Here is a 14,889-nt window from a genome sequence, read left to right as displayed (position 1 = left end):
TTGGTAACTATACGGCTTCTTGGCTTGGTCTAGCGGAAGACCCCACACACTTCCGCCCTTAAACAGTATATAGAAGAATACAGCAGACATGAAAACTATATAGGAATAGACCAGTAGTTGTGATTAGTCTAGGTTCGATGCGTTACCATATTGATTTGTTGCTATAAATATTCAAAAAAAATTTTTCTTTAGCAGGCATTATAGATAATGATATTAACTAGCTTTGGCAAAAGTTGAGATATTTTATTTTTATTTATTTCTCAATTAACAACATCGGCTTCCAATTATGTCCTTGGTCCACTCTAATGTGTCATACTCGTGTCTGTTTGTTTTGGTAATATGCTGCTGATTTCAGTCTTCCACTGAGGGCTTGGTAATCCAATTGTAACTGTATACGAGTATATAGCAGCCAAACACACACACACATACACATATGTACAATTACAAACCTCAGTCAAGTTTAAATATATCTGCAAGCAATCGCAATGGTATTTATTTTTAACAGAAAAAAATCACTTTTTATTTTTAATATATTTTTATTTATATTATATTATTTTTTTTTTTTTAATATATATATTTATATATATATATATATTTAGGTGTACATAGATACTTTTTCATTTGTTTTTTTTTTCTGGTTTTTTTGTTTTTAATTATCTAAAAAATTTCTTAGTTACCATTGCCACCTCAATACAATCAATTCTTTGTCTAGTACTTGTATCTTTTGTAATATGATTTCTATGACAAATGTGTAGAAACAACAAACACACACACACATAAACACACTCACTGGTACACACAGACAAACACGCCCACACGTATATGCAATTTTCATTGAGTGCAAATCCCACACTTTGTGTTGTGTAAATTTCCATAAAAAAGTCAATCAATTCAAATGCTACCAAGTTGAAAATCTTACACTCAATGAAAAGAATTGCATATACATGTGAATCTAAGTGTGTATGTGTGTGTGTGTCCGTGGGAGAATACAGATAAGTCTCCTTCTCTGTGAGTGTGAGTGTGTGTGTGCGTGTGCTTGTACGTACTTAATTAAGGACGTGCGTTTGCCTTAAGACTTAAGCTAAGCATGCAGTTTTTATGTGGGTGGGGAGGGGAGAGAGTGGGATAGTGGGGGGTTAGCTTCTTGATTTATATGTATATGTATGCACTTATGTTTACATGTATGTAGAAATATGTCCGTTAAAAATATTTCTCATTCATCAAAATCATCAGCGTCTCAAGAAAACTGACCAACCATCCTCCAAATCCCATTTACAATAAATATAAAGTTTTTAAAGTAGCCTAAAGATGTGGAATATTATAATCATAATTTCATTTCTTCTTTTTTCTTTCATTTTGTTATATTCGATTTTTTGGTTTTTCTGTATATTATGCACTTTGTTTTAGCCTAGTTTTACATAATTTCAACGTCAAAGGGAGAGACTCTTGTTCTTTTTGTTGTTGTTATTAATATTATTATGTATTGAATTAGTTTAGTAGCTTTTCAAGCGTGTTATGAAATATGGTCTCTATATATTCCATATGCATATATAAGTACGACTACCCAGCAAAAGTAACCAATGTATATGTAAATCGAGATGCCCAACAACTCAAATTCCACACGTAAGTACGTTAGTTAGTAAATGTTCTAAGCTAAACCCCATTTTAAATTAATTTCTTTAGTTCTTGTTGGTTTCTGCGTCTCGAATGCTTTTCGATTCGTTCGAAATTTCATTTTTCTTAGTCCGTTTTTGTTTTATCTATTTTCTTTTTTTTTCTTTTATAGTTTACACAAGAATACAAACTTATACAATTGAAATGTATTCAAATGCTTGTATGTTCCGTTAGCCTGCAGTTCTTGAATTTTGTATATAAAAATACAAAATACTTGTACACACTTCAACATACATAGGTATGCATATTTATCATATACATAAGTATATTTTTATCATTATTTATCAATTTATATCAAATTTTTGCTCAATTGTATTATTATATATAGCTTCATTTTGAGCTTGAGTTAAGCTAATAAATATTTACATACAAACTTGTCTGCTAAACTTGTCCCTTAACTTAAAACTCACATTCAAATAATCTAAGAACCAAAACAAGTCAAATACCCAAACAACAATCAATGGATCACATACAAATGTTTTATCTGAAAAGTTGAAAACAACAACAAACAAATGAATAAAACAAAATGCACATGACAAATTATATAACAAATCTTAAAACATAAAACACTTTTCTTAAATATGTATTTATATTTAATGTATATGCTTTTCTCATATACGTACATTTTACTTTAATGTTTCTGCCAGGGTCTTCTTCATGGATTTAATGAGCACTAGAAGGCACAAAACGCTAACTAAACCAAATTGTTTATTATGTATGTATGTTTTTTTTATTATTTTCTGTTTGTTTTCTTTGTCTTTCCCTTTTCTTTTCCTTTTCGTTAATTTAGTTTTTATTATAAATATATGTGGTATGTTCATATGTTCATGTCGACTACATATACATATGCAACGCGTTAAAAATTACGAATTTTTGCTTTTGCCAAAACTGAAAAGTTGTCGTTGAAACCGCCAAATGTTATTTTTGTTTTCATTTATATTCAAACCGAAATTTTCTATAATATTATCGAACACAAAAGCGCAAAACGAAATCAATATTATGGAACTATAGTTATGGTATGGTATGTTTCCCAAATAAGGATATTCAGCTTGCTCTCTGAGGATTCGCCTGCGAAATGAATGTGTGGTCAATGTCAACCAAAATACTGGAGACTTTTCTCTGCTCACCGATGCAATTCATTGGACGGAAAACTATATAAGTATATGTGTGTGTTTGTGTATGTGCGTGTGTGTGTGGGCGTTTGTGTTTGTAATGCTAATACAAAATGTACAGCTCCTCGGCCTGAACCGTTGTAAAACTTGTTGGATGTCTCCCCTTTGACGGGGTCGCATCATTTGATATAAGAACTAAACTCTTTGTATGCCTTTTAGTTCGGTTTATATTTCTCCTCTTTTGGTTCTGTTACGAGTCATCCAAACCAACTTTAGGATCCCTACTATAAATATTCCTCTGTCGACTTTTCGCAGCAATGATGACGTTTCCTTCTTTTCTTTTTCTTCCGTTCGGCCTTTTAATTTCGGCTAGCCGAGCATTTCACTTCGTATGTCTTCTTCTTCTTGTAAATAACGAAAAATTCGATACGCATGTTTTTTTTTTTTTTTTTGCTTTTTTTTTTTTGCCTTATATAAATACACATTTATTGACTTAATCAAGCTTTTTAAAAGCTAATCAATTCATCAATTTATTAATTGTAAAAATTTTGTTATTCATTTCATTTACTACATCTTCGGTTTACGTGGATTAAAGCTTTATACAACACACTGTTGAATCTTACTTAAATTCTAGATGCGTATTACAATTATAACGGCGGAGTTGTACGGTCTTTAATGTTAAATGGATATTTTGATGCCGATTACACTAACTTGTGTATGTAAATGAGGTTACGAGAAATGTGTGTTATATGCATTTATCTATAATCCTATATATATATATTTCAAATAGGAAAGTTCATTTTTAGTTATTTATTTATTTATTTTTAATGTCCATAATAGCAAATCTGTGAGTGTGTGTTAATATAACCAGAAAAGGAAGATTTACACTGTCGAAAACAGCCGAACTAATTCAATCATAATTAAGCTCTAATCGAAAGAGGTGCAATCCTTTACTTTCCTCTGCATTCTTGTTTACCCTCGCCTCAGCAATGGACCGCTAAAAATTCAAGGGGTAAACTTAAAATTTCTTGATTTCGCTCTCTCTATAAAACAGTTCAAAATATATAAATCTATGAAAAGCATAGTTTGATTCATATTTATTTTACATATACATGTATGTATTGTATGTGTGTGTGTGTGTGTGTGTGTGTGTGTGTGTGTAGGTGTGCGTGTTTTCATTTAGTTTTGACCACATATACATAGAGTAAAATTGTGTTTATTTGGATTTTTACATAAATAGTTTTGTTTTGTTGTTGGAGTTGTTTATTCATTTTTTTCTCATTTTCTTTTTGTTGTATTTTCTTTGCTGCTTTTCGGTAAAATGTGCGCTTCGTTTTGTTACTTTACTAACATTCTATAGCTGTAGATTAAATTAAACTAAAATTTAAAAACAAAAACAAAACATTGTCTATAACATAAGCAAAACAGACTAACAAAATAATAATTAATATATAAGTAGTTATAGTAAGAATATTATGCGAAATAAATCAAGCTACAATTCTTTCAAAACTTATTCTCCTCTCAAATGATACAATTTGTTAACAATTTAATTTATGATCATCATCTTTTGTTTCCTTTTTTAGTTTTTAGTTATATATATATATGTATGTATATATAATTTTTTATTTTTATTTTTTTAATTTTATTTTTTCAGTTTATGGAAAATTTGTTGATGGCATCAAGATTAGCTGCTTCTGATAGTAGGTTCTTACGTAGTTGTATGTATGTATAACATATAGGCATTAATTAGTTTTAATATTGATGATTATGACTGTTGTTGTTGTTGTTGATTTTGTTACTGTGTTACTGTCGCTAATTATGGTTAAGCTGCAGGTATGAGAACGTGTTAAGTAATTAATTATATATAGATGTAATCTGGCTGCCACTTGTAAAATACAAATGCGTTTATCAATTTCTTGTTTAGTTATCCATCATTACACTAGTACTTAATCATCACGTTTATAATCGTTTCCCTATTTTGTGTGTGTGTGTGCGTATGTGTCTCTGTGTAATTATTAGTAGGATTTGTAATTTACATTTGAATGATTCTTTCGCACAGTATAAATTAATAAATTTTGTAAACATTACATAGTTATCTATGTATTTATACGTGTATGCGTGTATGTTTGTATGTAATGTATATACACATATTATGGGCTTGTATTTATGTATATAAATATTTCAGTAAACAATAGTTACAATTTTATGCTTGTAGCTTAATAAAAGTTCAGTATTATATCTGCGATTTCTTTGTTGTTGTTGTTGTTGGTTTTCTTCCTTTTGTTTAGTTAGCTTACAGGATTTGTTGTGATCATCAAAATTGTTATTATGAGAAATTTCTAACATTTATTGTTTATGAAAAATTACTATCTGTTTATAAGTTACAATTTGTTGTTTGTTTGCTTCTGTAAAATGTTTATGCTTCAGTACGACAAAAATTGTTTCCATTTGTTGTTCCTTTTAAGCGTTTGATTAAATTAAAGTTAATTGTGTTTGTTATAATTTTTTCCCTCAATTTTCTATCAATTTTATTACAAAAGTTCTATAATAATGAATTTTAAATATTATTATTACATTACTCGTACTTTCTTTTAATTTCACACAAATTAAATTGTATACAGCTATCGCATCATCATCATTATTATACTTTTTCCCCATCAGTTTTTGTATAATTTATGCTACAATTTTCCGCTGATTTTACAATTTTAAAAACTTGTGTTCTGGGTCTAATTTATGCTTAATCTTCGGCAAACATTATTAGTGTTTTTTTTTTCTTTCTTTTATTTTGTTGTTTTTTTTTTTTTTCTTTTTAATTTTTTTCTTGTTTTCATTTTATTAATATGCGAAAAAGGAATTATGAATGTTTATATATTTTTATATATATGCATATATATAAGTATATATATATGTACATACATATACGTTCTGTATATATATGTATAATAAAAATCACAAAAATAGTTTTCTGATCCAAATCCAGTTTAGACCAAATTGTATTCCTTAAGATTGGATTGCAGAATCGTGTCCTTTACAGCTGCAAACACAAACCTTATATTTTCAGTATCTATAGAAGAGAAAAGAAATCGGTATTAGTTTTGTGTACTTTTTTTTATTAAGAACACACACAAATATATAATTGTCATTGTAACCATTACCAGATGTACAGAATGCTTTTCAGATTACCCCAAGTGATATGTCGATTAAAACGACTTGGAATATAAAATTTCAAATAAAACAAAAGATTGCAAGTTACTCTATATTTTAATAAAAAATAGAAAAGAAAGCATACAAATTTTAATGCATGTAATATATTGTATTGATGTATTTGTTAGGGGGTTAGCATCCCCATAGATATTCCATTAATACAACTGGGAGTAATATTGCATCGCTCAATCTAAGCGGACGGCTATAAGTGCTGATTGCAAAATAAAATCTTTCACAGCGCTGAACACGAGATAGATATTACGCGTATCTAAAATAGCTCAGTTATTTAGTAACTATTTCATTTGTCATTCATTAAGAAGCACTGGCTAGCGACTACTTGCAGCGGGCAGGCAGCAAAACAAAAAATATATTCAAAGGCTCATCCCGAGCTATTTACAATGGTTAAATTTCAGCAGAAAGCATTCACGCTATATACATATATAAGCAGCAATTCAGTAAGCATTACTTACCTGTAGCACAGGTGAAATGAGAATAGATAATCTTTTCGGAATCTGGATTTAAGTCTACAAACATGCGCAGTATGAATTCACGGGCTGCGATTGCATCTCGCTGTGGACCTGTTATCAATTTAAAAATAAATACGATCAGTCTCCAAACTAGCATAACTACAACTCTAGCGCTAGCAATAGATCTATAGGGATTGCCTGAGTGAAGCTGTTGCAGAACGATATCTCACCATCGTATTCAGGAAAATAGTCCACCAAATGCGAATACATAATTTTCTCCTCTAACAAATCCTTCTTGTTAAGGAATAGAATTACTGATGAATTTTGGAACCACGGGTATGTAATAATAGTTCTAAATAAAGCTTTTGATTCCTCCATGCGGTTCTGTAATGTACAAACAAAAACATTTATTTATTGCAAAAGATGATTTTAAAGATGTCATTATACTCACCTCATTATCAGATTCAAACAAGATTTGATCGTATTCGGATAGTGCAACCAAAAATATTATTGAGGTAACATTCTCAAAGCAATGAATCCACTTCCTTCGCTCCGAGCGCTGACCACCGACATCCACCATTCTGCATTTTATAGATAATAATGCATTAGACAATGAATAATTCGATAGTGCAGCAATGACTTATTAAATAAAAAGCCAAATTAAGTGATTAATAAAGTAAGCGAGAAGCCAAACCAATACAGTAAATGAAAGAAAATGATATGCACAGAGGTATTGCTGGCATGTTGTATTTGTTGCATTTGTTGTTACACACACACACAAATTGTGTTACTACTTTGCCTTAGTTTGATCAATTTTAGCAATATGGTAGGTATATTGAGATAGATGCGATAGACTGATATACCTATAAACAAGTGGATGCAACTCAAAACTATATTGTTGTATTCCAGATGTCGGCGAACGGTTTCGCAATATATCCTGCTCAGAAGGCACATAATCAGGCTGCCCTACGCGATCTAAATTGTCAAGGTAGCTGATTGGAAGATATATATATATGTTTGATGATTTTTAAATACATTGTTAAAAGTCTTTTGTCTTAATTTGTTTGTTTGTTTGTTTTGTCCGCTAAATTCGGTCAGCCTGAATGATTTAACGTTCGAAACCCGTTAATAGTTCTAGTATCAAAGCTACTCTTACTTATATTTAATGATATGGTATGTGTAGACAAATTCCACAAATTGTGCTGGTTAGAAAGGAAACAATTAAACGAAACAATTAACCAATAACCAAAGAACAGTATTAGAGACATGCAAATCGATATCATTGGAGTCGTTGTAGCTACCTAAATCTGATCTCTTCTAAGTCAAAGGGATACTCAATGATCCCCGTTGTCGGCACACGCACTCTTAAAATGTCTTGTTCAGTGGGTAAATAATCAGGTTGAGCCACACGATCGAGATCCATCAGATAACTATACATAATACATATATAAGAATGAAATCGTATTTAGTATATCAAAGTATTCCTTGATTATAATAAAATGTTGTCAATTTGATTGTTGTCAGCTCTATTATCTAGTTGTGGCAGTGGTGCTCCACATCCAACAATTAACTCACTATTTAGCGGAGTCGGTCAACTGATATTCTCTTCGGCGATCGTAGCACTCCTGTATGCCAGCATCAGACCACAGCGTTTTTATGGCATTTAAATAGGGATCCTCAAATGTTGTAACTGTTTCATAGTCAATGCTCATCACCAGATCAGCGAGCGCCTGGAAATGAATAAAATTCATTAATATATAGTTTTTAGTTGCCCAACAATAATACTTACATTATGCTCGCCAACGCCGTATGATATTTTGAGCATATCCATGGCTTTGATCATTGACTGCATGGCCATGAATATATTTTGGAACACCAGCTTAATGTAGCCGCGTTTGTCCTCGTCCGAGTACCCGCTGCCATGGATAATACGCATCTGTTTGATGAACGTTGATTTGCCGGACTCGCCCGTGCCTGTGCATATGGAAAGAGCAAATGCGGCATTAGTCTGCTATCGAATCTCTCGAACCTGCCACAACACACCGCAGTGCACCACACACCACAGTCAGTGCACTCTCTACTAATTAGCAAAAATGCTGCGATACCAAACAGCCGCAATAGATTGCAATTGCATTAAGCGCCCTGGGTGCGGGCGAAATTCAATCACGTGACATACATAAAGCTACATATGCGTGTGTGTGTGCATATCGATGTGTGCGTGCATGTATCATATCACTAATACAATTTCGCATACTAATTGAAGCAAACACGCCTTCATCGGCCATCGACCATCAGCCATCAGCCATTAGCCGGGAGTGCAACAATCAATGGCCGCCACATTTACATATACATTTGTGGGTCAAGGCTGTTCGCCGTTGGCTGCTGAATGGACTGTTGGACTCGTGGCGGCAGGTAGATTGATGGGCAGGTGAATGACTACTCACCCAGTAGGAGCAGTTTAAGTTCACGTCGCGCATCTCGCTTGTCACGGCGCAGCTGTTTCTCGATTTCCTGATTGATCCGCTTTTGTTCCTTGGCCTCTTCCGATAAACAGCACTCCATGCTAACTGGATTAAAGGACGCTTACGCGTTCTGCAGTCCCTGCGTTACGCTCCGTGACGTGCGTAAATCTTACAGTTGTGCGGTAGTAGGGTTTATCCGGTTTATATGGTAGTAGTGGTTGGAGTTTTCCCACTAAATCCAATTTTATTATTTTTGTTTGTTTTTGGTGTTGCTGTTTCTTAAGCTTCTTCTTGTTATATTTTTATTATATTTCTATATTTAGCCGAAAAATTGCTTAGATCCCGTTAGTGTTTTGTTGCTCTCTAAGGTTGTCCTATATAAATTGTTGAATGTTTTCTTTTGTTTATAATTTCGATTTACTTAGTTGCTCGTGAGCATTTGTACTTTGGCGTTGCTCGCTGTTTCCTACGACACTCAGGCTCTCTTTGGCTATTGCTTAATTTCCTTTAAAGGATTCTCTTCTTTGCAGTCCGTTTCTTGTATGTGTCTGTGCGCGTGTTTTCGTGTGTGTCTATGTGTGTATGTGTGAGTCCGAGTCCGTGTGTGTGTGTCTGTATATGTGTCGTTCTGCGGGGGTTACTCTGTTCCGTTGTTGGTATTCAGTACTCAGTTTACTATCTTCCTAAACAGACTTTGGTGCATCTCTCTGACAATGAGGAGTACAAATACGATGACCACATCGAACACGACGACTTGAACAGATTCACGTAGTAATCCGCCTGTTCATAAACACCTGAAATGGAATAAACCAAGCAATTTAATTAATATTTCCTTTTAAATATTTTACTATATTAACTTAGTTTACATTAAGGCTCTGAATCATATTATAAAATATTGTTTTCTTTTGTTTTCTTTTTCGAGCACTACAAGAAATCTCAATTATCAGTACTTTAACAAATTTATCAAGCTATGTCAAGTGGACGTAAAAACAAAACTTTCACAAGATCTTGCGAATTATCATGCCCATGCACATTGGCCTTGCCTTAGGCTAGGAAATTCTGGATATAACTCGGCTGATTTTCCCACAACACTGATCATAGGCTGTAAGCATGATCGGCGTAATGCTAATTTCCATTTACATTCCATAGCTGTGTTATGTTTTGTACACATTGTAAATAGCTCTTATTCATAACTGATATTTATAATTCCGAATTTCTAGAATTATATGTGGTTTCCAATAAGTAAGTAGAGTAATGCGGTTTTTATATATGTACATACAAATGTGGCCAAGCATATGAGCAATACTCGTTTATACACATTAATGCACATATACATACATACTCACATATATATAATGTTTATACATACTATATATACACACAAAAAGGTTGATTACACTTTTTGTTTTGTTTGTCTGTGTTTTTGTCTGCGTGCAACGGGCAAAAATTATTAAATTACCAAAAAAGAAAAAAAAATCATGAAGCGATGTTCCCAAACTATTTCGCTAGGCATTCCAGAAGCGCCCACTGCACGTAATAAGCATGTAAACAATTTAAATTGTTTTCGGAAACTGGCAACATAAAAAAGCAAATTAATTGCCATACTACATGCCAAAAACAAAAAAAAAGAAGGAAAGATCGTGTCTATAGGCATTTTGTAGATAATAAACAATGCAGTTACTTTAAATTATTAAAAAAAAAAGCAGGGTATTCCACCGTATATACGCACTGCATAGTTTATAAATCAAAGTCAACTCAGAGAGAATAAGTGGGTGAAGCGATTATCAGGCACATTAGACAACAAACAGTAGCACTAGTCCGATAAAGAAACTGAGATAAACTCTACATTTCTAGATGAGTTGGAGGCAGCTTGATAAGGCGCACTCAGCAGAAGCTCGGGTCGCTTGTTAAAAAGGTTCAGCAATTTTATATGATTGCATATATACAGACTATACTGTTGGTCGCCACCTCATCCTCGCCCTATAAACACCAACACCAACACGAATACGCCAAGCCAAATAAATACAAATTTCAACAGGTTTGTCGCAAGTTCCCTGGTCAAACATACTAGACCCAACCACGAACCCCTATACACGTCCACACCCACACCCACTTTTGAGGGCAACAGGGTATCATAGCAAATGACTGACTGACTGCATTCAGTTAATTGTCGGCATTACTCATAAGCGATATATATAAATATATTTATATATATATAGCTTAGGTCCGCATTATTATTCATACCTCTTATCAGGCCTATGAAAGTATAGCATAAACTGTGCAAAAGGCTTAGCAACAAGTGGCCAAGATGTAGCATAACTCTTAGATATAAACTATTCCTATATACGCTAAACTGGACGAAACAAAGTTGCACAAAGTTCTGAAGAGCTACAAAACTTTGATATGATAAACTTTTCAGTTTTCCAGCAAGTTTCAAGTCTCGGCATCAGATTAAATGGAAATAAAAGTTATTAAATTAAATGTAATACTTTAAATAGAAGTACCATCTCTATTGACTACCCACTACGCATAGCTTTTAAATCTACATATATACATATATACTTACGCATTAATCTAACGGTTGTGTATGCCGATGAGCAGAGACATATGAATGAACCGAAGCCAAGCTGCAGGCTATTGACGACGACGATGACGATGAATGCACTTTATAAGACGAGAATATCCAAATGCTGCTGCTTCACTTGATGAGCTTCTTATTGTTAATCAAATTAGAGTCTCTGGTCGTTTTATGTACTAGCACTAAATAATAATAATAATAAAAAAGTTGCTTGCTTTTCTGGTTTATCGTATTGTTTCCCTGCAGTTAATTTAAATCGGTGTCGTTTTTTGTTTGGATTTATATATATATGTGTACAAATTATGCATATAAGTAGTATGTCTGAATGTATGTATGTGCGTATGTATATGTATGTATGTATGTATGTTTAATTCCTATGTGGTTATGCTTTATGAGGTGATGTTTCCGTTGCTTCACGACGTGTCGTTTATTTTGTTTTTATATTTTGTTTTTATATTTTGTTTTTTTTTTTTGTTTTTTTTTTTGTTAATCGTTATCGTTTGATTTAGTTGCGTTTGGAAAACATTAGTTTTAAGGAACGTGTGTAGTTGTTTTTATATGCATAATTATTTTAACTAATTTCTTTACTGTTGCATTTGTCTGTTCAGTTTTGTGCTTTTGTAACTTGTTCCACTTTCTGCTTGTTATTTATTAGTTTTTCTTGTTTTAAATGCAACGAAGATTTGTAATTTGTTATTTGGTAATTTAAAACGAAAACTTTTTATGACGACGAGCACAACGGTTAATTTCTTATTTTTTGCTTTTTGCTTTTCTTTCACAAGCAACACTTAAATGCTCCTTTTGTATTTAATTTTCTGCATACTTTATGCTTCTTGTATTTGTTTATTTTCCGGTATGCAGTGGAACTGCAATAAAAAGAACATTTGCATTTACATATACATTAACATTTTCATTGTATGATTGGGAAACACTTCGTTTATATGGAGCAACAGCAGCAGCAGCCGCACCAGCGAAATCCTCCCACGCACCCCACCCAATAGCAAAGAGTTCTGCTATGAGCAACTATTTTGTGCTTAAATGCAGAATTAACATGGAGTTATGGTCCTATAGTAGATTTAACGAACACTGACGACGACTGTGTGGTTTTCCAAATTGGCAGTATGCGGGCATAGTAACATAAAATTTTTATGTCCATTTAGAACCCACTGCATTTTGTAAAAAAAAAAAAAAAAAAAAAAAAAAAAATTATATAGAATTTACGGTTCGGGTTCGCAAAATGTGCTAAATAATGCCAAAAACATGCTGTTTGCTCGGGCAAGCAGTGCACTGCAGTGTTGTCACCGCTAAAATTGGCTGTGCAAACGTTAGCAATTGCATGGGCATCTGCGCTTGATGACAAGTGCAAATAAATTAAACACGAAATGCAATTATTTAACAAATGAAATGTGCTCAATGAGCAACATAAGCATAAGTGCACAATGCAAATAAGACATACAGATATCACTGATAGGATAGATAGATAGTGCCCTGTAGCTGTATATCTGTTTCGCTCGCACCTCTATACACACACGCGCACTGCTATACACACAGAGCGAGGGCGAGGCAAAAACGAACATGAAAAAATTTTGGCCAGAAAAATTGTCGATTCTGGCACGCCGAATTGTTTAACAATTATGTGCCATTATTTTTTCCTATGCTCACGATTTCATTAGGTATCTACCCGCGCAAAACTACGCCCAAATTTTAAATTAAACTGAATGAACTCCAAGTGAGTTGGGGATGGTATTTTAGAATTGGCCACTATTGCTGCTGCTGGATTTTGTCGGTGCGTCGATATTCGATTGAAACTCACAACATATTTGATTTTGCATTGTTCGGTTAACGTTAACACACGACCCGTAGTGACTTTTTTGCTTTGTCAACTCTTAAATTTTCTTAAGTATTTACACTTTTTTATTAACGCAACACCAACACACACGAAAGAGTCACCGACATAGGAGCATGATTGCATGAAATTTACAAGGTAGCACTTAGATGTGCGCAATTTCGATTGCGCAGAATTTTTGACGTCATACGTTCACTTTTACCAGGGCTGCTACTAGAATTTTCAGCAATGCCACAGCAGGCAACTAAATATCGATTTTATATCGAATAAATATTGATAACAATATTCAAATAATGGGACCAGCTTTTAGGAAATCATTTAATATGGGTGACCAGCACAAACAAATTGAAGTAAAGTAACTATCGATATTATTTCAAATATGATTTATGCTCATCTACTGCATATTTCAAAATACGTTATTTTAGCTTGAAGAGTGTAAGACTATGAAGACTGTACAAGAGAAGCTCCTAAAGATTCGTTTTCTCTTTAATAAATAGACGCTGATATGTTGTTTAATCTATGTTTTATTTGATTTGCTGTAAATTATTATCATTTGTTCAATGTATTCATGCGATAAATAAATGTTTAAATTAATTAAATAATATTAATATAATAACTTTACAGTACAGATTAGAAAAACAAAAATTGTGTATTTCGGTTCTCTGTGCTTCTCGATTCTATTGGCGCCAACAAACTTCAAACTGGTTGGTTATCATTAATTTATTCGATTTGTTTTACAAGATTATAATAAGGGTTTATGGATCTGTTAGTGACTATTGGTTGGCTTCTTCTCAATGTTATAAGGCTGCCTGTTCTTGCTATGTATTTCGAGAATTTCGCTCGGTTTTTCTTTTCAACTAAATAACAGCTACAAATTTTATATTTTAATTTAATTGAATTAAAGCAATTTAATGTCGTTTCTTCTCTCCAATAAAAGAAAAATAAAACAAAACATTCAATTGACTATCAAAAAAACTCGTACTACATGTACATACATATACAAAAGGCTATCTTCCTCTCGACTCGCAGATGTTTGAAACATGGTCCTCATCGAGTGATATGCGTTAACTTGTTCGTCTGTACCTTTTGGTTTTCTAACAAATTATAATTTAGATACATTTTGTTCGTTTTAATTATGAGCACAATAATAGATTTAACAAATATTTTTTACGTGTGTGTGTGTATATATATATGTGTGTGTATGCGTTTATGTCTGTGTTTGTGTTTATCTCTCTTACAACTAGGAAAATAATATTTATGAAACATTTTCAAAATATTTTGTATGTGCAATCATTTCTCTCAACAATAAGAAGAGTAATAGTAATAATAATTATATTTAAAATAATGTTTGGAAGCACTGCTCTAACAAATACACGACTGTTTATTCAAGTACGAATTACAAATTAATCCAAACAGTTAATTTTACAAAAATCATGACCCCAGCTAGTGGAGCTTATGGACAGGAGAAAAAAAATATATTTATATATAAGGCGATGCAGCGCTGTGTGAAAATTTGGCCGAAAGTATTTAAGTTCGTTCTTAAAAA

General features: G+C 32.7%; 1 protein-coding gene and 1 long non-coding RNA gene across 4 annotated transcripts; one reads left to right on the top strand and one right to left on the bottom strand.

Moving 5' to 3' along the window:
• Positions 1-3,155: 3,155 nt before the first annotated feature.
• LOC108615636 (G protein alpha q subunit) lies at positions 3,156-13,471 on the bottom strand. Of its 2 annotated transcripts, none has more exons than XM_018010275.2 (10): positions 13,311-13,471; positions 11,486-12,363; positions 8,902-9,713; positions 8,247-8,431; positions 8,033-8,187; positions 7,321-7,449; positions 6,909-7,038; positions 6,688-6,841; positions 6,461-6,568; positions 3,156-5,850 (listed from the first exon to the last, which is right to left on the bottom strand). In XM_018010275.2, exons 3-10 carry the CDS (start codon positions 9,017-9,019, stop codon positions 5,768-5,770), a joined length of 1,062 nt encoding a protein of 353 aa, XP_017865764.1. In that variant the 5' UTR covers positions 9,020-9,713; positions 11,486-12,363; positions 13,311-13,471; the 3' UTR covers positions 3,156-5,767. The 2 variants fall into 2 exon arrangements, with proteins under 2 accessions (XP_017865764.1, XP_017865763.1); XM_018010274.2 differs by lacking the exon at positions 7,321-7,449 and adding an exon at positions 7,759-7,887 and having other exon boundaries at positions 13,311-13,469.
• Positions 13,472-13,552: 81 nt separating this feature from the next.
• On the top strand, positions 13,553-14,759 carry LOC149268504 (uncharacterized). 2 transcript variants are annotated; one of them, XR_016270291.1, is made up of 2 exons: positions 13,553-13,693; positions 13,769-14,759. It is a non-coding gene; the product is annotated as an uncharacterized LOC149268504 (long non-coding RNA). The 2 variants fall into 2 exon arrangements; XR_016270290.1 differs by having other exon boundaries at positions 13,561-13,698.
• Positions 14,760-14,889: the final 130 nt, after the last annotated feature.

The sequence above is a fragment of the Drosophila arizonae genome, chromosome 5 (assembly GCF_054131065.1).
Source record: "Drosophila arizonae isolate 15081-1271.41 chromosome 5, UAZ_ARI_1.0, whole genome shotgun sequence".
Classification (NCBI taxonomy): domain Eukaryota; kingdom Metazoa; phylum Arthropoda; class Insecta; order Diptera; family Drosophilidae; genus Drosophila; species Drosophila arizonae.
The sequence above is the reverse complement of the archived record's forward strand: the minus strand, read 5'-3'. Positions and strand labels throughout refer to the sequence as shown.